This window comes from Pleurodeles waltl, chromosome 3_1 (genome assembly GCF_031143425.1).
Source record: "Pleurodeles waltl isolate 20211129_DDA chromosome 3_1, aPleWal1.hap1.20221129, whole genome shotgun sequence".
NCBI classification, from domain to species: Eukaryota; Metazoa; Chordata; class Amphibia; order Caudata; family Salamandridae; genus Pleurodeles; species Pleurodeles waltl.
This window is the reverse complement of record NC_090440.1, coordinates 1651916966-1651942718: the sequence shown is the minus strand read 5'-3', so window position 1 is coordinate 1651942718 and position 25753 is coordinate 1651916966. Positions and strand designations below refer to the sequence as shown.

The 25753-nt window shown below is 40.7% G+C and overlaps 1 protein-coding gene across 1 annotated transcript in view; it reads left to right on the top strand.

Moving 5' to 3' along the window:
• The window catches only part of LOC138283610 (dynein axonemal heavy chain 11-like), a 2790563-nt gene that overhangs the window by 235011 nt on the left and 2529799 nt on the right, over positions 1-25753 (top strand). Inside the window, exons 11-12 of the mRNA XM_069221547.1 lie at positions 7095-7262; positions 15397-15513. Coding sequence (XP_069077648.1) covers positions 7095-7262; positions 15397-15513 — 285 coding nt within the window. The remainder of the gene's footprint in view (positions 1-7094; positions 7263-15396; positions 15514-25753) is intronic.

Below are 25753 nucleotides of genomic sequence, written 5' to 3'. Positions count from 1 at the left end.
CGGATTGTATCCGCCAGGGTCAGAATGAGGGCCTAAGTGTGAAGGTAACATTTTAACCGAGGCCTCCCGCGGCCTGTAGCCGAGCAGGGCTCCATCGCGGTCGGCCTGAAACTTTGACTTTGCCCCGGTCGAGGTGCAACCAGATGACCCGATTGGCACTTTTTGTTTCTAGGCGCTAAAAAAATATTAATTCTTTAAAAATTCATATCTCCGGTTCCCCTTATCCGATTTTATTCGTTTTGGTGTCATTTTAAAGATAAAGATATAATCTATTTTTATAAATTGGTTTTGGATTTTTAAACTGTTTCCTGTGTTTTATTTAATTACTGTTTTGTGATATTTGAATGCTTTACACTCTGTCTCCTAAGTTAAGCCTTGACGCTCGTTGCCAAGCTACCAAGGGTTGAGCTTGTGTTAATTTACTGAGACCTAACTGGACCTTAGTGGAGGTTAGTGGCCTATTGCTAAGTGTAGGTACCTACCTGCCCTTACCAATAACCATTTTCCAACAAGGAGGGGCTAAGGGATTCATGGAGTCTGAGAACAGAGGAGTTAGCAGTACTTGACAAAAATTACTTTGTTACCATTCTATTGACATATTGGCGTCATTCAGGCGGAGAGGGGGGTACCCATTACAAGATAACTAAAACAAATGTAATGCTGGATGCAATGAATGAGTCAAGTGGTTTGTTAGAGATGTGTAGGGTAACTCTTGCAACTCGCAAATGAGGCGCTTGATGTAGTGTATGGCATGCTTAAAGTCATCATTGGGGCTTACTGATACATCACAAAGAAACACATGCTAAGTGTGAGCATAGTAAGCGGCTCAAGAAAACATCAGCTAGATGCCCGAAATTCAATTGAGCTTAAGATCTTTCAGGTTAATTAATTTTGACTTTTGAATAGGATGTGAGGCCGTAGGGCTGCTAGAGATGGGGTTTCATCATAGAACAACAACATAACACAAAGAAATGCAGATCGATTATTAACCTGGTTTCATGATATTGCCATCAGCTATAGTCTTTAAAGAGCTACCTTAGGTCCAATAACCTGTATGATTGGTTTCAGCGAGTGGGTGAATGGGGATGATACAAATCACTTAACACTGAAATATTTTTAAAGGCTGATCACACCTGGTCACAAATGGGACATTAATTCAGAGTGTCCTTAACTTTACCTTACGTGCTTAAATATTTTACCAAACCGAGAGTATTTTGCTCTACTGGGGAATTATTATTTTGCAAGAACAGCTTTTTGCTGTTGCTGCTCCACATACCTCTGTGTTGCTAGAAGACCCTTCTTCCTTTGTGCAGAATTATTTTGCAAAGGGCACTGCTTCACGACTTATGAATATTATTGATTTATTATTCTTTGGCCATGGTAAAACTTTTTAGTTTTACCATGGTAGTGGTTTCTCGTTTTGCTGTTTTTATGTTGACTGGATGCTTGATCACTTGAGTTTTCATGGGGCGAAAGTGGGCTTTAAACTTCTGGCAGTCATTGGCATTTTGAGCCTAATGCATCTGAAAATATTGAGGCTGATTTTAATCTCAGAATTGTGTAGTTTAGAGAGGTATGTCATTTCTGCACTCCCAAAATGAGCTTCAGAATGTAGATCACAGACATGGGTTGATTAATGTTAAACTTTGCTCTTGTAGCTTTCCAGCTTGTTAACCGCTACTGTGCCTTGGACGAGGTGATCTCGTCCAAGGCACTGGTTCCCGGGTGCCTTGGACGAGATCACCTCGTCCTGCACCCGGGAACAGGGGGGAGCGCTAGCGCTCCCCCCATGGGCCCCCCATCCACACCCCCCAGTTGTGGATGGAACATGAATCTCATCCACTTTCCACCCCCCGTGACGTCAGCGTGACAATCACAGAGGTCTCCTCCATTGCGCTGGAAGCTGAGCATTTCCCTTCCGATCACGTGGAGGAAGCCGGAGAGGCTTCAAAAGGAAGGAAATTAATTTCCTTCCCTTTGAAGTCTCTGCGTGTTTCAAAAGCCGGATTGCAAAGCAATCCGGCTTTTGAATCGCCCACTAGACACCGGGGATTTTTTTTCTACGTGGAAATTGGCATAAGGGAGCGACCCCTTGGGCAAGGGCTCCCTTTAAGGCCTTTTCTGCCCCTGGGGGGGGATGGTGGGGGGGGGGGGGGCAGAAACCTCTAGGCACCAGGAATCATTTTTTTAATTTTTTTTTATTTTATTTTTAGAGGTGGGGAGTGACCCCTTAGGCAAGGGTCGCTCCCCTAGGGGGCAAATTATATTAAGGCCATTTCTGCCCCCCTTGGGGGCAGATTGGCCTATTTTTATGAGGCCAATCTGCCCCCAAGGGGGACAGAAACCGCTAGACACCAGGGAGGTTTTTTTTTCTTCGTAAATTTCACGCAAGGGGAGTGACCCCTTAGGCAAGGGTGGTTTCCCTGGGGGGCAAATTTATTTTAGGCCATCAGCCTATTTTAATTAGGCCGATCTGCCCCCAAGGGGGGCAGAAACCAATAGGCACCGGGGATTTTTTTTTTGTTGTTTTACAGATGGTGAGCGACCCCTTAGGCAAGGGTCGCTCCCTTGGAGGGGCAACATTTCTTTAGGCCATTTCTGCCGCCTTTGGGGGCAGATCGGCCGATTTTAGTTCAATCTGCCCCCAAAGGGGGCAGATACCACTAGGCACCGGGGATATTGTTTTTGTGCATCAATGTCACGCAAGTGGAGCTACCCCGTAGGCAAGGGTCGCTCCCCAGGGGGGTTGGGGGCTCAAATTTATTTTAGGCCATTTCTTGTTATCAGGCTGATCTGCCCCCAGGGAGGGCAGAAACCTGTAGGCGCCAGGGCTCATTTTCTTTTTGTGTTTTTTTTTTTTTTTTTTTAGAGATGGAGAGCGACCCATTAGGCAAGTGTTGCTCCCCTTGGGGGCAAATTGTATTTAGACCATTTCCAGATCGGCCAATTTTTGTTAGGCCAATCTTCCCCCAGGGGGGCAGAAACCACTTAGGCACCAGGGATTGGTGTGTGTGTATGCGTGTGTTTTCTTTAGGGAGGCAGCCCCTTGGGTAAGGGTCGCTCCCCATGGGAGCACATTACTGTTGGCCATATCTGCTCCCCATTGGGGGCAGATGGGCCTATTTTTGGAAGGGCCATCTGCCCCAAGGGGGGGGGGGGGCAGAAAGCCCACCAGAGGCCAGGGAAGTTTTTTTCCCAAAAATAAGAGGGTACCCCAAATAAATGGGGCCAAAGTTGTTCTGCCCACTAGTGGGCAGATGGGGCAATTACCCCTGATCCACACCCCGGGGGGCAGAAAGTCTACCAGATGCCAGGGAATTTTAAAAAAACTAAAAATATTGGGGTGGTGGCTACCAACCAGTATGGCCTGGTTATGCCCCCACCTCAACTGAAGGGGGTAACAGTCTTTCAGCTCTCCCCCGCACACTAAAACATCTTATCCCACAGCAAGCAAGAAGGCATTTGATTATTTTGGGTTTTAGTTTTACATTTGGGCCATGAGAACTTGGCTTACTCTCACAATCGTCCCACTTGGAATGGTGAGGGCTGCACTTTATGGACTTTGGGACGTTGCCATGTAGAAAAATCCACAAGACCTAGACACATCTGAAAACTAAACATCTGGGTGATTCCAGACTGGTGTGTTTCACATGCACCCCGCACCATTTTTGTACCCACAATCCCCTGAAAACCTCCAACTTTGCTGGAAATCACAAATTTTTCCCACGTTTTTGTGATGGAACCTTCCGGAATCTGCAGAAATCCACAAAATTCCTACCACCCAGCATTGTCTCATCTATACCGATAAAAATTCTGCCGCACTTGTCAGCCTAAAAATGTTTTTTTGCAAACTGCCCTTTTGGACTCTCTTTGTTCCCCCTCAATATCGACATGTTTTTGGCTCTTCCCTTTCACAAGCACTTGGCACACCTACACAAATGAGGTATCATTTTTACCAGGAGACTGAGGGGAACATTGGGTGGTATGAAATGTGTCCCAGTGCGGTGATCCCACACAGAAATGTGGGAAAAATGTGATATTTTAGCTAAATTTGAGGTTTGCTGAGGATTCTGGGTAAGAAAACATTGGGGGATCTACGCAAGTCACACCTCACTGGACTCCCTCGGGTGTCTAGTTTTCAGAAATGTCTGGGTTTGGTAGGTTTCCCTAGAAGGCTGCTGAGCCCAGGACCAAAAATGCAGGCGCCCCCCTGCAAAAACAGGTAGTTTGTATTTGATAATTTTGATGTGTCCATGTTGTGTTTTGAGCCATTTCCTTTCGTGGGCGCTAGGCCTACCCACACAAGTGAGGTACAATTTTTATCGGGAGACTTGGGGGAACGCTGGGTGGAAAGAAATTTGTGGCTCCTCTCTGATTCCAGAACTTTCTGTCACCGAAATGAGAGGAAAAAGTGTTTTTTTGGCCAAAGTTTGAGGTTTGCAAAGCATTCTGGGTAACAGAACCTGGTCAGAGCCCCACAAGTCACCCCATCTTGGATTCCCCTAGGTCTCTAGTTTTAAAAAATGTGCTGGTTTGCTAGGTTTCCCTAGGTGCCGGCTGAGCTAGAGGCCAAAATCCACAGGTAGGCACTTTGTAAAAAACACCTCTGTTTTCTGTGAAAAAATGTGATGTGTCCACATTGTGTTTTGGGGCATTTCCTGTCGCGGGCGCTAGGCCTACCCACACAAGTGAGGTATCATTTTTATCGGGAGACTTGGGGGAATGCTGGGTAGAAGAAAATTTGTGGCTCCTCTCAGATTCCAGAACTTTCTGTCACTGAAATGTGAGGAAAACATGTTTTTTTAGCCACATTTTGAGGTTTGCAAAGGATTCTGGGTAACAGAACCTGGTCAGAGCCCCACAAGTCACCCCATCTTGGATTCCCCTAGGTCTCTAGTTTAAAAAAATGCACAGGTTTAGTAGGTTTCCCTAGGTGCCGGCTGAGCGAGAGGCCAAATTCTACAGGTAGGCACTTTGCAAAAAACACCTCTGTTTTCTGGGAAAAAATTTGATGTGTCCACATTGCGTTTTGGGGCATTTCCTGTCGCGAGCGCTAGGCCTACCCACACAAGTGAGGTATCATTTTTATCGGGAGACTTGGGGGAACGCTGGGTTGAAGGAAGTGTGTGGCTCCTCTCAGATTCCAGAACTTTCTGTCACCGAAATGAGAGGAAAAAGTGTTTTTTTGTTCAAATTTTGAGGTTTGCAAAGGATTCTGGGTAACAGAACCTGGTCAGAGCCCCACAAGTCACCACATCTTGGATTCCCCTAGGTGTGTAGTTTTCAAAAATGCGCTGGTTTGCTAGGTTTCCCCAGGAGCCGGCTGAGCTAGAGGCCAAAATCCACAGGTAGGCACATTGTAAAAAACACCTCTGTTTTCTGTCAAAAAATGGGATGTGTCCACATTGTGTTTTGGTGCATTTCCTGTTGCAGGCGCTAGGCCTACCCACACAAGTGAGGTATCATTTTTATCGGGAGACTTGGAGGAACGCTGGGTGGAAGGAAATTTGTGGCTCCTCTCAGATTCCAGAACTTTCTGTCACCGAAATGTAAGGCAAATGTGTTTTTTTAGCCAAATTTTGAGGTTTGCAAAGGATTCTGGGTAACAGAACCTGGTCAGAGCCCCACAAGTCACCCCATCTTGGATTCCCCCAGGTCTCTAGTTTTCAAAACTGCACAGGTTTGGCAGGTTTCCCTAGGTGCCGGCTGAGCTAGAGGCCAAAATCTACAGGTAGGCACTTTGCAAAAAACACCTCTGTTTTCTGTAAAAAAATGGGATGTGTCCACGTTGTGTTCTGGGGCATTTCCTGTCGCGGGTGCTAGGCCTACCCACACAAGTGAGGTATCATTTCACTTGGGGGAACATAGAATAGCAAAACAAGTGTTATTGCCCCTTGTCTTTCTCTACATTTTTTCCTTCCAAATATAAGAGAGTGTGTAAAAAAGACGTCTATTTGAGAAATGCCCTTTAATTCACATGCTAGTATGGGCACCCCGGAATTCAGAGATGTGCAAATAACCACTGCTCCTCAACACCTTATCTTGTGCCCATTTTGGAAATACAAAGGTTTTCTTGATAGCTATTTTTCCCTCTTTATATTTCAGCAAATGAATTGCTGTATACCCGGTATAGAATGAAAACCCACTGCAGGGTGCAGCTCATTTATTGGCTCTGGATACCTAGGGTTGTTGATGAACCTACAAGCCCTATATATCCCTGCAACCAGAAGAGTCCAGTAGACGTAACGGTATATTGCTTTAAAGAATCTGACATTGCAGGAAAAAGTTACAGAGTAAAAAGTAGAGAAAAATTGCTGTTTTTTTCACCTCAATTTCAATCTTATTTTTTTTCAGTTGTTATTTTCTGTAGGAAACCCTTGTAGGATCTACACAAATTACCCCTTGCTGAATTCAGAATGTTGTCTATTTTTCAGAAATGTTTAGGTTTCTGGGATCCACCATTGGTTTCACGCCCATTTCTGTCACTGACTGGAAGGAGGCTGAAAGCGCAAAAAATCATAAAAATGGGTTATGTCCCAGTAAAATGCCAAAATTGTGTTTAAAAAAATGGGTTTTCTGATTCAAGTCTGCCTGTTCCTGAAAGCTGGGAAGCTGGTGATTTTAGCACCGCAAACCCTTTGTTGATGCCATTTTCAGGGGAAAAAACACAAGCCTTCTTCTGCAGTCCCTTTTTCCCATTTTTGAAAAAAACCCTACATTTTCACTGTATTTTGGCTAATTTCTTGGCCTCCTTCATGGGAACCCACAAATAGGCCTGGCACAGGAGGGGGAAAAGGCCTGGCAGCGAAGGGGTTAAGCTGCGGCGGTACTAAAGGTAAGGGGGTGCTCTAAGGATAGCACCTAAGGATAGCATACTGTTTCCTGTTGTCTTCTGTGAACAGTTCTGTTTGTCATTCTCCCCATAGCAGTGAACGATATTGAATACATGCTTAACTTTGTGTCCAGCGCATTTATTTGCATTGTCATACCATTTTTCAACAGAAATATGAATCAACCTTCTGTAACGCCTACACAACATACAATGAGAACCTAATGGTGCAAACTGAAGCCCTTACAATTTCTTTTTTTCAAAGGAACTGTTTACCTCAGCCATCGATTTTACCAAATTAGAGAGAATTGCGATTGGAGGAATGCGAGGAAAAATTCTAAGTGAAGAAATCCACATTATGAATGAAGAATTTCAAGAAATTTGGAGAGTATTCCAGGAAAGCAAGTATGATCCCTTGGATTACAGGAATATGGTAAACTCATATGCTGATGTTTACATTTTATCTTCATTTCAACTCCCTGATTCCCACTTGGTATGAACATAGAAAGAGTGGTCATTATAAGTGGTTAAATAAATAGTAAATTTGAAATGTGCAAAATTGTGTGGTTTTGCAGTTTCAGTCACTGATTTTCAGAGACTGAAATTGTGGTTTAGAAATTCTCAAATAGTGAAATAAAAGCTGTAGTAAAACATTTTACACATAGACACACATTTACACACATACATGCAAATGCACACAAACACACAATGATATGTATAAATAATAATTACGGAGATGTACAGCGCAACTCATACCATATTTGAGAGTGTGTAGTAGCAGTCACTAACAGATGGAGAAGTCTTGAGTGATCAATTCCTCCCTAAACAATGATAATACAGTGCATATTTAACTGTGTGAATATAAGGGTGGGGCTGGAGCAGAAAATAGGCCCAGGCACCAAAATAAACATGACTCCAATTAGTGAATTAAGTAGCTAACAAATTGGCCCACTTTGGAAATTGGGATAGTTTTGAACTTGTAAAGACAAGATGTATAAGTGTTTTGCAAAGTTTGGAACACTGTGTGGCTTTGAGCTTGCTACTTGCAATGTTTGTTTTAATAACAGTGAAATAGGTACGACAAATTGGCCCACAAGATAGTAAAACAGGCCCACAAGCAGCCATAAAAACGGCCCACATGCTGACCTGCAGACCAGACCTTCGAACACTGCCTGATTGTTCTTTAGACCAGTCCGACCCTAGTGGATATCCATAGAGGGTTTATGCCCAAATGTGGGTTATAGGTTGGAACATGAACTACAAAAATATCATAGAAAATTATATGCCAAAATATCCACTTCATATGAAAATATCTGCTACAAAAATATGTACAGTAATATAGTATATAAAAATACCATTGGACTTTATCAAAATATCTATTTAGAAAACATGGGGCCTATTCACTGTAAACATATAGAGTATAGGAAGTAGTACTTTTGCAGTACTCACAAAGCCTATTTACAGATCTCCGTCTGGAGATCTCCACCTTCTCATGCAAACGTAAACCAATTTTTATCCCCAAACGTTACACCTAAATTTTCTATCGGCAAAATAAACTTGTATTAACTCAGGTCAAGCCTTGGAGTAAGTAGAGCACTATACATGGCCAATCAATGGTACTGCAGCACACTCTATTAGAAATCAGTGGTGGCAAGGAGTACAACTAACACCATAAAGGGAAAAATAAGAAACTAAATGAAAAAACTATTTTTTATTGTCTGCAAAAATATTATTTTTCAATTTAGTAAACTAAAATTAAAAATAAAGCTTCAAGTCATAAAATACACCTATCAAACCAGGCCGCAACACAGCAACTCACCTGCAACTGCAAGTGTTAGGGTATGAATAGGACTCTGACACATTCATCAACGGGTGAAACTCATTGCAACATCAGCCAATCACACATAGGCCCAGATTTAAGAGGGCCTATTGCCTCCTTGCCCCAAATTTGCATCTTTTTAAAAATCTAATGTGGCCCAATGAAGACAAAATCACCACATCAGATTTACAAAGTGGTGCTATGCATGCATCGTGCCACTTTGCAACTCCTTGCGCCACATTATGCCTGCGCCAGGAATAATGTATGCAAGGGGACGTTCCCTTATTAGGGGGGTTGAAGAAATGGTGCAAAGAAGTCTAAAAGATTTCTTTGTGCCATTTTTGCGGCATTTTTAATGCCTGCATAGATCAGGCGTTAAAAGGAGGCACACCATTATTTATAATGGGCCTCAATGTGCTTTGCAGGATTAGCGTCATTTTTTATGCTAATCCTGCAAAGCGCCAAACTAGCGTAAACAATGTTGACGCTAGTTCCCTAACTACCTCCATGGAACCCCATATATTAAATACGACACACACATGGAGGCATTAAGGGGTGCACTAAGGGGCGCAGGAAAAGTGATGCTGCAGTGGATGCAGCACCACTTTCCTTAAATCAGCCCCATAGTGTTAATGTAATAAAGCAAGACAAAGATAAAAACAATCTCTATGATATTGAATATCTTTGTTGCATTGCCCCTGATTTTGGGCTAACAAGGAGGAGAGATGTGATTTGTGGTTGTATGATGGAAAAACGCATGTCTGTAACACATGTCCATTCCAACACAATGCCTTTACCATGCAAGTCATTACCACATATATGCCTTTACCACACATGGCTTTACAATGAGAAGAACGTATATAACAGGTAAGTGAAAGCCTTAGTTTTTAATATATGCATGTGTGAGTGTAAATATGTATTCATATATATGTATTTAGATATTCCCTCATCGACCACAACCCCTGAACTCAGCCACCACAAACTCCTGGTGCCCAAATACTCTTACTACCATAAACCCTAGTAATAGCCCTACCACCCAAATACCCTTACCCACCATGACCCCTAAAAATACCCCTGCCACCTAAATTCCCTTACTTACCCTAAACCCTAAAAATACCCCAGCCACCCAAATACTCTGTCCCACCCTACACCCTAAAAATACCCCTGATACCGAAATACCCTTACTCACCCTAAACCCCTAAAAATACTCCTGCCACCCAAATACCCTTAGCCGTCCTAAACCCTAAAAATACCCCTGCCACCCAAATACCCTTACCCACACTAAAACTTAAACATATCCCTGCCACCTAAATACTCTGACCCACTCTAAACCCTAAAAATACCCCCGCCACCCACATACCCATACCTATGCTTAACCATAAAAAAACCCTAGCATCCAATACCCTAACCTGCCCCAACCCGAAAAACACTCTTACTCAATTATCTATCTATCTATCTATCTATCTATCTATCTATCTATCTATCTATCTATCTATCTATCTATCTATCTATCTATCTATCTCTAACTATCTACCTGGCATATACTTACTATTTTGTGATAAAGACTTGCATGGTAATGGCAATGCATGGTAAAGGTATTGCTTGGTAATGATTGAGTAGTAAAGGCATTGTGTGGTATGGACCAAGTTGTAAAGGAGGTTTCCCATGATTTACAGGCAGCCATTGCTATATACCACTTCTCACCTGATGTGATCCTTAAGATGGCTGCACACCTCATATCACTAGCCTGATTAATAAACACAGAGGTATATAGATACTGATAATCTCCATTGTGTCCACCCAATCCTCAACTTAGAATCCTACATGGAATAGTGCTTAGAGAATCACTGAAGAAGGCAATGGGACACAGAACAGTTTCTTAGGATAAGGATTCCTCTCCTACTATGGCCAAGTGACACTCCTCGCATGATGAGAAAAACATAAACAAATCTGGATTACTGTATCTCTTACCTAGATTCACTAGCTTGCATTTCCTATTGTCTCTTTATTCTTTACCTTTTGTTCTTGAATAAATTCAATCTTGATGGCAACTGAAAAATAGACATTAATTATTGCATGTGATTACGAGTCTAAACATTCTTAAATTGTTGACAGTATTCCCAATATTCCCTAAAATAGTCCTTTGTTAGAAAAATATCAAAAGTGTTCAATATAAGATTAGCAAATATTTTCCAGCATTCAGCATAACTCCAAACCTTCACTTCCCCAATTCTCCTTGGAAGAGTTTCACACAGCACATTTTTACTTCACAAGGTAAATGGAAATGTTCACTGAAAACAATGGTAGGCAAAGTGTAGAAACAAACATTTGAAAAATCTGGTAATCTCCTGACTAACAAATGCTCTGCAGTATCACCTGCAAGTGATGAAATGCTCAGTGCTTAAGAATGGTACCAAAATGCAGGTCCATCAAAGTGCACAGCAACAGTTGGGAAACATCTTCCAGCTCCTAACAAACACAATTTTCTTGTACACTAATGCACATCTGCCACAGCCTTCATCTCTTTTTCCAAAAGGGCCACTACTGGCAAGACACACGAGGTAGCTTTTCATCACTTCACTTTCTCTCCTGAATCAATAGCAGAACTTTTTGAACCCAATTGAAATCCTTAACTATCTCTATGCACCAATAAGAATGCTGCCTTCAGGCAAGGTAGATATCTTTATTTTCAAATAACCGAACATGGTCATTCCACATGTCAGTGCATTATATTTCATAACCTTCTCTGTAACTCATTTAGTTTGAGTTCTGAAGCCTATTTCTCACTCCCAGACCATGCATGCACATGTCAAATTACTGGCTGTAGACCCCTCTCTAGCTGCTGGATATTTGCACCTAATTAAGTGAGACACTGCAAACATATCACAGGTAAGCCAACAACAATGCTTGTAAGATGTACTGAGATATGTCACCAGCTGAGTGCACCAGTTTATCTCCATGCCATAGTTGGAAGTGCTCTTGCTCCACCTGTTGATAACAGAGCACCAGTTAGGGGGACTGTATGCCAGAAAGGTAGAGTGCATTTAGAACAATTTGAACAATTTCCTCTGTGGAAAGGAGGGGTGTCAGAAGCTGTGTTTGAGGGATAGGTTTGCATATCTGTGAAGGGTGTCGGAGGACCAGTAGAGGACTAGTCTCGAGGGAGGTCTGCAGAGTTCTTACCTGGCTTCATGTTAGGGTTCCTTGGAACCACCATCCCATATAGAAAGTGAGGGTGCATGGTGATGAGGACACTCTCCTCTTAGGGGAGGAAATGGAGATTGGATATAGGTGCACCTGCAGGAAGAGCATTTATTACATATATCTACCTGCTCATGTTCTACCACTTTTTCTTGAGGTCCCCATGGTGCCGTGCTTCTACCACCAATGCATAATATGTAAAAACCTACTGCATGGCTCTCTTCTTAACTCCACTGATGGTGCATGCAGGCATGCCCATGCTGTTCCTTGTAATTATCAGCTAGAAAGGCAACCACAAAGCCTGTCTCCTCCTCAGTGAAGTGCTTCTTCCTTTTGTGTGGGGCTTGCTGAATCTTGAAGTTTGGAGCTGTTGTGCTGTGTCGTTTTAGTGATACAGTTGAACTAGGATATGCAGAGGCTACAATTTGTTGTTACAGGTTTATTGTGTGAAAGGTTTTTGAGGCTTGGGTCATGTGTAGGTGTTTCCCTATGCAATTCTATTTGGAATTCAACTCCCTAGTGGAGGACATCTTTGCCGTTTTGGTGAAGATCTCTGCCTGTGGGGCACAGAACACCACAACAGACATGTGCTCAAAATTCAGTCCTGAAGTTACTAACTTTCTGTTCTTTTCTGTTGTTGATGTTTCGACCCTCTGATGTGAGGGAGTGGACACCTGTAAATCCTACTACTGGGCAGACATTTTCTGCCTTAAGGATGGTATTAGTAAATAGCATTCTGATAGTGCTCTCCGCCTAGGCAAAGGAATTGAGCTGTAGTTTGTAAAATATTGAAGAAATAATGGAAAAAAATGAAATTGTTTCTTAATAATACTATCTAGAATTGCAAAATTAAACAGTATACTTATTTTAAATATATATTTAAAAATGTATTTCAAATAAAAAAGAATATATTTGCAATTTAATAAGTATATGCAAAACCTACATTTTCAAAGAATATTTAAGAAAAATGAATTTAACATTTTGTAAAAAGTATATTATGTTTTAACACGTGTATATTTTTCTGGTGGCATCATAAACCATGAGGCCAGAAGCTGAAAGGTTTAAAATGTTACAAAAATCTGGAGATAGCAATAAAGGACCATATTACATATCACATGTTATCTGTTATTTTGTTTTGATATTACATATTTAACTTGTGGTACTTTGCTTGAAAAAGCTGCTTTCTTTAAACTGCAGTGAAGGTTGTGTGTAGCGGCGGTTTCCCACTTGCGTGGGGGTTTGATGTGATAAGAAGATTTACTTTAAAAACCCTAGATATTCACTGAAAAAGACAATGGTTAAAGTAATGTTATAGTTAGGTAGGGTAATAATATCTTACCTTAGATTTAAAGAAACTCACAAATTTACTTTAAAAAAAAGGTCAAAGTCATGTTATTGTTAGGTGAAAATGTCAATTAAGATGTAACATTTTAACATTTTAAATTAAAATAAAAAACTGAAATTCCTCTAAATACGGCACACCCTTCTGTTTCAAAAGTGGTGCAGCGCAGAACTGCTATTTTTGGCACAGCACCGCACTGCACCACTTTAGCATAAATCTGGGCTTCTCTTTGCCATTTTACTCCTGAAAGTTTGCTTGAATCTTGTCCTCAAGTGAGTTGGGATACAACTTTGAATCTTGAAAATGTAGTTGTACATGTCAAATGGCATCATTTCCATTGTCCTGTGTGCCTTCTCTTCCATGTTTGCCTTCTCTTGTGCCTCACTGTGTCTTGTGACCTAACACCTTAGTACTTAACCATCGTGCAGTTTGGTACTTATTGTGTGCTACTGAGATCTGTTTCTCTTCCTGTAAACCTCTGCCATTGCCTCTATGTCATCTTAACCAGCTTTAGTTCTATACCAAAATTCATGGCATGCCTGGGTTGCTAGTCACAGTTTGTCTGCACTTTTCTCCGGGTAAGTCAAAATAGGTAATAGGTGAATCTTAGAAGAAAGGAAATTCCAAAGTGAATGGGCTGATTTAGAGAACGAATGAAACAGAGAGGCATCACATGGAGGTTGAGGACAGGTAAAGAGAGGTGGGGCAAAGGTTGTGAGCAGGTATTCAAGCTGTAAGAAAATCGGAAAGACCAGGAGAAGGTATCAAGGGTAAAGGATTAAAGGTGAGCATGCAAGTAGTAAAATTAAAAAAGATAACAAAGAGGAAGCTGATGTAGTCAAATCAGATGAAAAATTGAGACTTAAGAGGACATGCACAACTGAGTGAGCAACTAAAGCAGACAAGGTTTTGAATGGTTGATATACGCAGTTTAACAGATGATACATGGTCATATCTGTTTGTAAAATATATAATAGAAAATAGCAAATGTGTGACATGAGATTTGGTCATTAAAATTTGAAGAATTTAAAATAATACCATGACTGTATGCACCAGGAGAACGAACAATAGTAAATGGTGATGGGAGACAGAATTAAAGATGTCTGGGAGAACAAGGAGAAGCAGAAAAGAGAAGTAAATTGGAGGAGGTAAGTTGGAGTAAGGTATTCGACAACCAAGACTCAATGACAGATTAGTAGACAGAATTCAAATGCTAATTCAAGGGAGAAATGCTACAATGTGCCCTGTAGTAATGAGGGGATCATTCAGTGTTTGATAGAATGAGAACTTCGTCATACACTGAAGAAGCTCCCATCCAAGCTGCCTCATTCACAACTAGGGGAACTGCTGAATTTCTGATGATGGAGTCACAGCTGCTTTGGAAAACCTTGCCCTTTTTAGCGTGTATCAACCATCACTGATTTGTTTCTGCCTTGGACCACCATGCCAGGCCTGTGCTTCAGGGATGTTTTCATTTTGTTAATCAGAAGGATACCCCTTCTTTGTGGGTTCCATCAATCAAACAAAAAATGAATGTTGAGTAGGTCCCATCAACACGGTGTCCTTCTAGATTTCATTTGTACTTAAATGCATCTGCTACAATGGCAAACACAGTTCAGGCGTAGAGATCCCCATGCAGAAGCTCTATGTGGGGTGATCTTGACATGGTAGGTGGTGCCTCAACAGGCCTGCAAAGACCAGGCTATGTACCAACCTAGTGGGAAGGCAAACCACCTGTCAAGCTGTAAATGAGCTTGATAGGCTTTTCAGAATAGATGGATCTTATTTACAAAGTCCTTTCTTATCCTGAAAGTCTGCCATGGATCTGGACTTCCACGATACAGAAAGTTTATTTCAGAGAACTAACATTAATTCAATGTGTAGAAGTTTGTTTCTTCAGATATTGTAGTAAGTGTTCTCTGTATAGTTAAAAATGTAAACAGTGCAAATGTAGATCTAGCGTGGTAGTGGCTTTAATATAAACTACACTTATTGTAGATGATTACAAAAGGGCAGAAGTACAATGATCAGTCCAGGATCTTACAATATGGGCTACCAACCTTTGACTCCTAAATTCAGACTCCACCCAAAATCCATTGCTACATGGGCAAATAGATAGCACCATGATGAAGACCCTCAAAAATGTTTGAATGGAAATCTGTACTCAGATCTATTTCTAATTGACATTTCAATGCCTTTCTGTAGGAATTCCTCCATGATTACAAGAGATACACTCAGCAGATGAATGCATTTGACCATCATTTGGCAAACATTCTCAATGTAGCATTTAATGAGTCAAATGGACTGGACTCTGCTTTCAAGGTAAATCAATTTCCTCTTGACATTATACTATACAGTCAATTTTTGAAAACACTAAAGTATTATGTGATTTTAGTAAGTTTAGTGAGTTGCATGTATCTTTTAACAAATTACAAAGTAGTGCATTAAATATATATGTAAATCCAAATTGTTCTGGCATATTTGTATACATTTGTATATTTGTACTTGTGTTTGCTTCTACATTAAGATTGCAGATCCCAAGGGAGGGTCATTTAGAATCTGGGAATGGGGTGAGGGAGAGACCGCTATAAATCAACAGCTCTCGTCTTTATTTGGAGGTGTGAAAATCAACAAATAATCCTGTGTGGACCCACTCAGAGGTGACAACTCTGCCACAGGGTACTGCCATTTAAGCATCGAGATACCCCTTTTTTAGAGCTGTCTTCAAAATACATATTACCCTACTTAGCTCTACCATTCAAGGCAGAGAAAACAAACAATGCCTCCGCCATCCAGGGCGAAAATGCCCTCCTCATCAAGGTCCCTATTTTTCATTTGACTGACAAAGAAAAAGAAATGCAGTGTGGCCCAAATAAATTGTACCCCACTTTGCATTTTTCTTTGCCAAAAGTGCCTCTTGCTCACCCATTTAAGCGCATTTAGTTGTCCCGTTTCACTCCCACATTTGTTCGGGAGCTATGACAAGATACAATTATAGTGGCCCTGTTTTAGAAACAATACAATTTAGTGCTGTACTGAATATTGGATGAGCCTGTATAGATGTAGCACAAGCTCTCTTTAAATCTTGTATCAATGTGAATGTGAAAATAGATTTTTTCAGTCTTGTATACCCTGGCAATCAACACACCAGCATATTAATTTGATTACTGAGGTTGCCAAATATTATCAAAGGCACACACAATGCAATATTCTGTGGATGATTTAGAACTGGATTTCAGCAATACCTCTTAGTTGGAGAACAATGCTTTTCTTTGTTAGGCTCACAGGTCTCTATAGGTAACCCTTGTCAGAAGGTTTTGAGCATAGAAATGATATATTCACCGAAAAAGGCCTTCCAGCCTCAAGCTGAGTACAGTATTGTAAATATATAAATGATAATTCTGAATAAAGAATGCTTAAATATACAAGTTACCGTGCTCTTCCTTTCTTTCTTCCCTTCTCCATACCTTCTGCCTAGAAGTGTCACCTGGCTATTATTTTATCACCTTTGAGGGTATTTTTACGTGAAGGCCAATAAAAATCAGAAGATTCTTGTATTTTTTTCTCTTTGCAATCTAAACTTAAAGAAGGAAACACATCAAGACATCACTTACAATGTATTTTTGACTTGTCTGAATTATTTCTAAATGATTAACGTGATCAGAGGGATAATTGCCATTTAAAGAAAGAATATTTACACAAATTCCCATTCAACTATTAGATTTTGGCACCTCCAGGATAGCAAAATGTAAACAAATGCCTGATTCTTTTTTCTGAGAAAGTTAGTATTCCTGCTTATGCCCCTTTTTTTCTGAGATCCAATGCCACAGCAATTTGCATATTCAATTATCAAGACAAAGCACTGTAAATGAATAAAAATAAATATGAGCCCATGTTCTCACTACTACTTTCATTAACTTTCAGGCATTGCAAGCAGATTACGGGTTAGTACAATGTGCTAATGAATTGCACCAAACGTATCCAAAGCTTTGTCAAGTCAAAAAATGGGATGGACAACAATCACTTTCTCTGTGTTGAGGCTTTAAGTGTTGATACTGAGGTATCGAGGACAATTAAATGGAATGATTTGTGTGGTCCCCTGGAGGCACCAATATCCAAAAGTTAGCTCTTGTGTTTTTCTTTAAGACTTTATTTGCGTCAAATCATATGTCCTCCCAAGCTTAAAGAATTATAAAATTGAGGAGCTGGATATCGTGACCCTACTGGTAACTGTACGAATTGCTATCTTGTCAGTTGACTCCTTCAGCTCCCACCACACTCCAAAAAATGTTTTCTTCTTACGTGCAGGTACAGAGAGTTTGGTTTCAAACTTCTGGGGACACATAAATAGAAACCATTATTACCTTGCAAAATTAGCACAATTAAAATATGTCTGACACATATTTGAGTAGATTAGTCTATGATCATCCCAATAAGAGCTATCAGCAGAGTGAGCTTATAGAAGTACTGTTACCTTGACCATTGGATTGGTGCCCAATAAACCAAAATAAAGTAGGGATAAGCAATGGAATACATTAGAGAACACCACACAGTACTCTAACCCCATTTAGCTCCGAATTCCAGTGCCCCATCCCTTTCCTGGTGTTCCTCTAGCAGTCTAATAGATGTGCAAAAGATCCATAGAGAATTTGAGCTGGACATGCTCTGAAGATAGCAGCAGGATGTGAAGAAGGCACAGAATAAGAAAAAGAGAGACAGACAGAGAGCGATTGATAGCGAGAGAAGAGAGAAAGAGCAGAGAGAGCAGGACATAGTAATGACACAGAAAATGCTTACCAGTGACCTGACATAAACGATTTTATACCAAGCCTGCTTTTCAGCTCCAGCAGACTATTTTTAGATACTTTACTCTTTACTCCATTGTCCGCATGGATCTTGTACTGAACAAAACCAGTGTCTCCAATGTTTTTTGCAGAGTTATGTTGTTTTGAGCCTGCCTGTAAGATGTAAGGCGTGGCTCTCATTCTCTTTTAAGTGGGAACAAGGTAAGGATTAAACTTATATATGAGGGTAAAATTTATGGGCCCAGTGAATACCCACATAAATATATGCTCAACATTACATTATTCAGCTAAACATTTTCTTCAGTATGTATTATTTCTACAAATTGTTTTCTTCTCATGAGCCGAGAAAAGACCCTTTTATTTGTTTCCCCTAATGAAAGGCATGGATGATTTTGCTAGGTCTCTCTCATTGTACTTAGTGCCAATGCTGACGTGTTTTTGGTGTGAGACTCCTCTTCGGGCATACACCTCAGGGCACATGTCATATATTTTAAATCCCAAAGGGTGCACAAAAAACATCACCGATTAGGGTATGACATGCAGGAGAGGCATAAAAGAAATACTGGTAAGATAGAACATTACTTTGAAAACTCTTTTGTGGCCCTGACCAGAATAATCATTTTCATACCTCTATGTGGAAAAGGCCAAATGAAGAATCCACATAAATACAACTTCAACATGTGAAGCCGGTAAACATATTGCCAGTAAATAACTAAAAACAAATAACAAAACAAAATAAGGCTAAATTATACCCAAAGTTATAATCTTATCTGTTACTAATATCCTCATGTACCAAACCCATTCCTTAATGTCTGTTAGTTTTTCCTTCTTCTAAGCTATAATAATACTTTTATCTTCCCCTCTTCCTCATCTTCAAAGGCCTTGACTAAATTAAAGAGGTCATCTACTATATTTCTCCTCCGTACACGTTCATTCTAGACTCATATACTAATGCAGTGACCTGTGATCATACAATTGTCAATACTATGAAGAGAAAACAATATCAAACAATGAGGAAAAATGCAAACAAATATCAGATACGGTTCGCACTCTCCTTTGCAAACTGAGTCTAGCCTCCCATGCCAATATGTCTATCATGATCCACTTGGTCAATACCATAAAAATGTCAAGAATGATGTATGACCCAACCCATCTCATAGGGGAGCTTGATACATGCTATAAAAAGAAAATGTGATGACTAGATGTATTAGAGAAAGATACTGATCTCTTATGCTTTGCAAAAACTATTGCTATCAAGGTCTTTATGTAGCTGAGTTAACACTGTTGACACTCAAATTGCCGATCCCAAGCAGCTCATCAAATTGGTACATACATGGTTTACAGAGTACAGCAGAAGGCACCGGGTTGCATATCAGACAAAGCCAGAAGAAGCAGAATTCTAGCAGCATGACTAGAGGCGTGGATATATGTCTCAGGGGAACCTTCAATCAAGACCAGAAGACCAATTAGGTCAAGGATGCTGACGCCAAGCCTCAGAAGTGGTACTTAGCCTTCTGTTGAATTGTACTGGGTGTACTTTGACTGAGAATCAATATATTTCCAACCTGTTTTTATGACCCTAAGAGCGAACCAGTATCCCCATTGAATCTGTCTTGGTGTCTTTTTCCGAGTAGGAGGCAGATCATGAAGATTTCTGGAGGGTACCTCTAAACACCCACTAGTATATTCACACAGGCATTGTGGATGTAAAATTTGCAGTGCTCTTTGAAATCCTGTAATTAGAATGATCATAGTGACCACACATTTGAGTACCCCAATAAATCTATCAAGTAGATCCAAAGAACAGCTAAACTAGCATTAAGGCCAACATATTACTATTCCATTGATACGGTGTTGATTTATGGTCAGGCCTATTTGAGATGAGCAGGGAGCTGGTGAATTACCTTGTTGAGTTAGAGATGGCAGATGTGCTTCCTTCTTAGGATGTAGCCCAGGATGTAGACCCCCTGAAAAGGAACTTCTACAGGGAGCAATAACATAGGCTAAGTTGAAGAAGGATTCAGCTGGAAAATAAGCAAAAAGGCCAATGCAAAGCAATCATCTGCCGAACCTGCTGGAAGTCCAGACAACGATAACTTTTTTCAGGCAGAGGCAGATTCTCTCACTCTGGAGTCTCTCACTCTGGAGGCACTGCACAGGATAGTAGAGATAAGTTGTTTAGGAATATTCGCTGCTTTACAGTTCTCCCTCAGATCCTGAATCTGCTACTGGCCACAAGGTGTTTATCTTTGTTGGTCCATAAGAATCTTGCTTTATAATTAGCTTACAAATTACTATTGGTAAAGTGCCTCAGAATCAAGATGAAGGAAAGGATATATGTTCTGCTTGTATGGCATAGAAATAATCTCACAGGCTGTGCTCCATTTTCAGACTTGCTAATTGAGTGCAATATCTGGAGGACAAACAAGAGGTGTCCTTATAGCATAAACAGTAGTTAAAGGTCTTTTTGGGACATCAAGATCAACATTGATGGTTCTCGTGAAGCCTCACATGACCTTTGGAAACAAGGCTAGGAGTAAGCATTGACTGTTCAACTTGCTAGTCAAGCATGTAAAGTTTATTGAAGAAATACCTTGATTAACCAATTGGAGAACAGAAGTACATCAGGTCCTGAGACTCTGGAATAAGTGACAGTACAGATCATGGATATGTTTGTACATCTCTATATTGGCTACAAACTGATAAAGGTAACATTACCTAATTACTGAATACAAACATTTTGACTTTCTACACAACCTAAGTAACACACCATAATATCTAAAAGAAAAATACCATTGAATAAAATATTGAAAAACAATAATATCCTCTACAAATGATAGAGAACAGAAATATTGTTTTCTAAATGATACAATAGAATGAGAAAAATATGGAGATCAGAAATATCAATGGTAAAAATATCTCTAAATCATATTAAAAATGTGTAAATTTACAACCCAAAAAATAAAGATGTATCTAACAATGTTACAAACACCAACACTAAAGCATATATTTACAGCGAATAAAGCAAAATGAAATTCAAAGTAAAATTACTGAATCAATCACTCAATCAATCAATCTATCAATCAATAAGTCAGAACATTCATAGAGCACACAATTGCCTACAAAGACATCCTGGTGGTGAGCATAATTGCCTCATTTCCCATCTACATACCAAATTACAGGGTAACCAACCAGGTTTTGGAAAGCTTCCTGAATCCACTGTGGTCTGAGGTCCTCCTAAGAGAGTGTGTCAGGATATTATAAAAGCATGATGCCTGTACTGAGAAAGCTCTGACATTGACCTGGGAGACCTGAGGTTTGGCTGCAACAAACAATTAGTCTCATAGGAATGCAGCTAGTGGCCTGGGGGTACCTATTAAACTTCTACTACAAGTAACCAGTACCAAACATAAAAAGCCCTGTGAACCATACACAAAGATTCAAATAAAATCATTTCAGGAAGAGGAAGACATTGCAATATTTTAGAACAGAGGTGGCTAATGAAAATTGTGGAAGGAAAAGGGCGAGGCATGCTACAGCGTTTTGGATACCAGAGATACACTTGATCAAATAGCCAAGGAGCAGTGTGCTCCCATAGTCTAACAGACTTAGAATGGAAGGAGTGGTAATAACTTCAGGAGCACTTCGAGGAATGAAAAGTAGTTGGATGCCAGCCTATTTATGTGGTAGGCCAAAGATAAATCACTGTCCAAAAAATGAACCCCGAGTTCCTGACTGCGGGCGATACCACTGAGTGAGACTGAGAAGGCTAGAAATCAACGGGGAGAATGTGAAGGATCTTACTGATGTTACAACAAATGACCCCAGTTTTGTCCTCATTAAACATGAGGGAATTTGAGGTCAGCTAATTGGTGATTTTGCACATGCAATGATTGAATTCGTCATACAGGGCAGGTGCCATTGAATCTATTCAAAATGCAAGTTGGGTGTCATCTGCACAATTCATAAAGACCACCACTTGTTGCAAAGTGAATTAGTGGCCTCAAAGTAGCATTCTAACTACAACAGATAACAAATAGAAAGCCTCAATAAATTATTAAAGGGCATACATAGAGGAGATGCCAAACAATAACAACTGGTGTCAAACATTCCTGAGGACAGAGAGGAGAATGGTTCTTTGCATGTTCGAAGCAACTACAAGCAAAGCTCAAGTAAGTTTATTTTTAACATTAAAACATAGATATAGTTTAGTAACTCTTAACAAACACCTCATTTACAATTACCTTACATTTATAAGTGAAATAATTATTACTGTATTCCCACTAAAGAAACGCGGTGAAAGTCTTCTCATTATATGTACTACAAAAGAAAATATCCACAGGGGAATACAACAACGAATATGCGAAAAATATACTTTTTTATGTAAACATTCACATAAAATTAAATGTAACTTCTAAAAAAAAATAAACCTGTACCAAAAAATACATTTCACTTAAATGTGTATCATTTTTAGATTCCACTCTCAACTTACTTATGGGATGCACATACTCTAAAGAAAGCACTACAGATAAACTAACACAGTGGTAGTGAACTAAATGTTACTCTAATAGTTGCTATGCAGATGCTACTGCAATTAATGTAGCCAGGGAGATATCAGACAGCACAACCATGGAATTTCAGGGACTAAAGTAGAAGTAAAAGGCATAGAGCATGACCTAAAAGTGGGCCTCCACTCCACAGCACCTCCAGGCACAATTATAAAGACTGTGGCCACCAAATTCAAGGTCCATGAGCATGCCGAATGTCAGCAGTACAAAAACGAAAAATATCTATCAATGGAAAAAAAGACCAGACAAACAGCCCACTGTAGCAGCCAAAACATTTGAAGAAATAGACAACCCCCATTTACTCTAGCACACTAAAGAGTTCTTACTCTACAGTAACAAAAACAACACACCAATTATCATTTTCAGTACATTAACTCAATCACCAATTTGCAAACAAATGAGATTTTTAAGTTGCACATCATCCCCCCAGCCAGATTGGCACTATACAAGGACTGTATCTCAACAACACTATTCGCTTGATATATGCTCTCCAACCAAACAAGCTAGAACCTGCCACAAATTTCTCACTGTGAAATATCCAAAAATAACAAAGATGCATCTGTCAAAAAAAGAATGGACTTTTATTATGCTCCTCTAAGAACCATAATAACTGCAATTTACTCTGAATTTCACATTCAAATGTGAATATGCATTCTTTTTCTATGAAAAAATATATTATTCCTTGTAACGTATACTATTGTGGAACGTAAAAAAATCTCTAACATGTTGAACAAAGCTAACACGCATAGCTTTTTATTGATTATAAAATATTGTTAACAAGTTCTTGTGTTAAAATAGGTTCCTAGCTGGCAAGAAAGGTAAATGTTTAATATATATATAACATATGCAAATATGTAATGAATAGATAAATAAGGGGTGCTGGCTTTATGTATAGTAACAAATATTACTAAAAAAACTAGAAATTCATTGAAAAAAACAAAGGTTAAAGTAATGCTATAGTTAGGTGAGAATTTCAGTGACAATGTAACATTTTAAACCACTGAAATTCCCCAGTTATAGTTTTCACAAGTAACTATAACTTGTGCCCTAAGGTAACTATAACTCGAGACCCCACCATGCAAAGTTTTCTATTAATTATTTTAATTGTTCTAACTCCATATCCCCAAAATTGAGGAAAGCGGATAACACTTGAGAACTAACATATGGAAATGTTATAAAAATGAAGGGGTGAACTGGGAGTGGAAAATATACTGTTTTAAAATTATGTAAAAAGAATAACCATTATTTCCTATGGGATTTAGATTTCAGCAGTCAGGATATCGGTCACTGTTGTGACAGAGTAACCCATCCGCCAATATCTAAATCAGGGGCTTAGTTTTTTGTTTTGCTAATAACTTTGGTGCCGTTTGACGAATCTTCACAAAATTATCAAAACTAGTTTGCCACGCATTTCAACTTCGCTCATGAATGTTTTGGAGTAATTTGTCAAGAGGAGGCTGAGAAAAAGGAGGGCCCAAAACACATTTTCCCCAAGTGTAAGGATTTTGAACACGAATACAACCCGAACCACTGAACAGAATTACATCAAATTTTGCAGAAAGCTAGATCTTGGTCTAGAAAGAATGCTTTTTGGTGTAAATCAATTCAGTAATTTTGGAGTTATTAAGGAAAAAAGACATGTAGACATCCAGGGACGCAGAGGGTCTGTAAATCCCACAAATCTCATGTTGAGATCCGATTGGCTGCCTGCACTTTAACCAGGAAGTGGTGGCAGACAACTTGGGACTTGGATTCTGCTGAGTCCCAAGAAAAAAACAATAACAATAAACAAAGGGGCAGAATGTAAATACCCTGAGCCCCTATGCCTGGTGGTGGGCTCTTAGAGGGACAGTGCCTGGGGCCATTAAGGTGTTTTAGTTAGTTTTACAGTAAATTTGCAGAGGATCCGCGAATCTTGGTAAAGTTAAAAAAAAAAAAAAACAGCCACAGCTACTGTAGGTGGGGTGGGCCATGTCTTGGGGAGTGTAGTTATATAATTCAGTAAGGGCTGCATGCACCCCCCCACCCAAGGCTGATTTCAGCCCATTATTGAAAAGGGAGAGGGGGACCCCATGATCCCCCATCCCTGGCTGTTTTCCGTCCCAAAGAACAACACCCCTGGGGTTCCAAAACAAAGAGGGTGCACATGTCCCCCCTCCCCAGGCTGTTTTTGGTTCCTTGGACCACCCACCCAAACCACCCATGGGACATAATGGATTCCCTGAGCGGGCAGGAAATCCTCTGTTTGTTCTCGCTTGGTGGGAGCTATTTGAAGAGCAAAGAGAGTAAAAACAGTAAGTCTGCTCCCAGTGGTGAGACCATGTAAAATGCTCCTGATGCCGGGAGCGGACTTTCATCTGTTTCCATGACTGCAGGGAAGCGGGCAGGGAAACATAAACAATTTCTCCTGCCCACTGGGAGCAGTATTTTAACCTGCTCCTTGTGGGAAGGAGAAGTGCCAGCTCCTGCAGGAAGTGGGGAGCCGGGTTTGCCTATGGTCTCCAACAAAAAGCCAGTGGGTACCCTGGATGAGCTCTTCAGGGCAACCACCTTGTAGTGGCCAGGCCCCAGGGGTCAATATTTGTCCGGGCAGGTAGGCTGCATGCTCTCTCTTCCTTTAAAATCTGACCAGGCCCTGTGGGATGGGGTCCCTGAGGCCAACGTTGGCCCAGGGAAGGGGCTACATGCCCCCCTTTGGTATCTGGCCAGGCCCTGGGGGATGGTGTCCCTAGGGTTAATATTGGCCTGGGAAAAAGTGGCTGTGTGCCCCTCCCCCTTTAGTGTCTGGCCGGAGCCCCGGATGTGGGCCCAAGCCCCCAATATTTGACCAGAGAGGGGAGCTGTGTGCCCTCTTCAGTTACTGACCAGGTCCGAGGGATGGGTTCCCCGGGGAACATTTTGGCCTGGGAAGGGGGGCTGCATGTGCCTTCCCCCTTAAGTTACTGACCAGGCTCTGGTGGATGGTGTATCTGCATCCAGGAGTGGTCCTGGAGGGGGAGCTGCTTGCCATCACCTACTTAAAAATAAGGCCGGGCCCCAGTAGATGGGGCCCCCAGGGCCAAAATTGACCTGGGGGCATCATCATCCCTCCCCATTTTAAGTATGAGGTGAGTGTCCTGGGTAGGCTTCAAGACACACAGGCCCTCATTATGACATTGATGGTAAATCCCACTTACCGCCATGCTGACT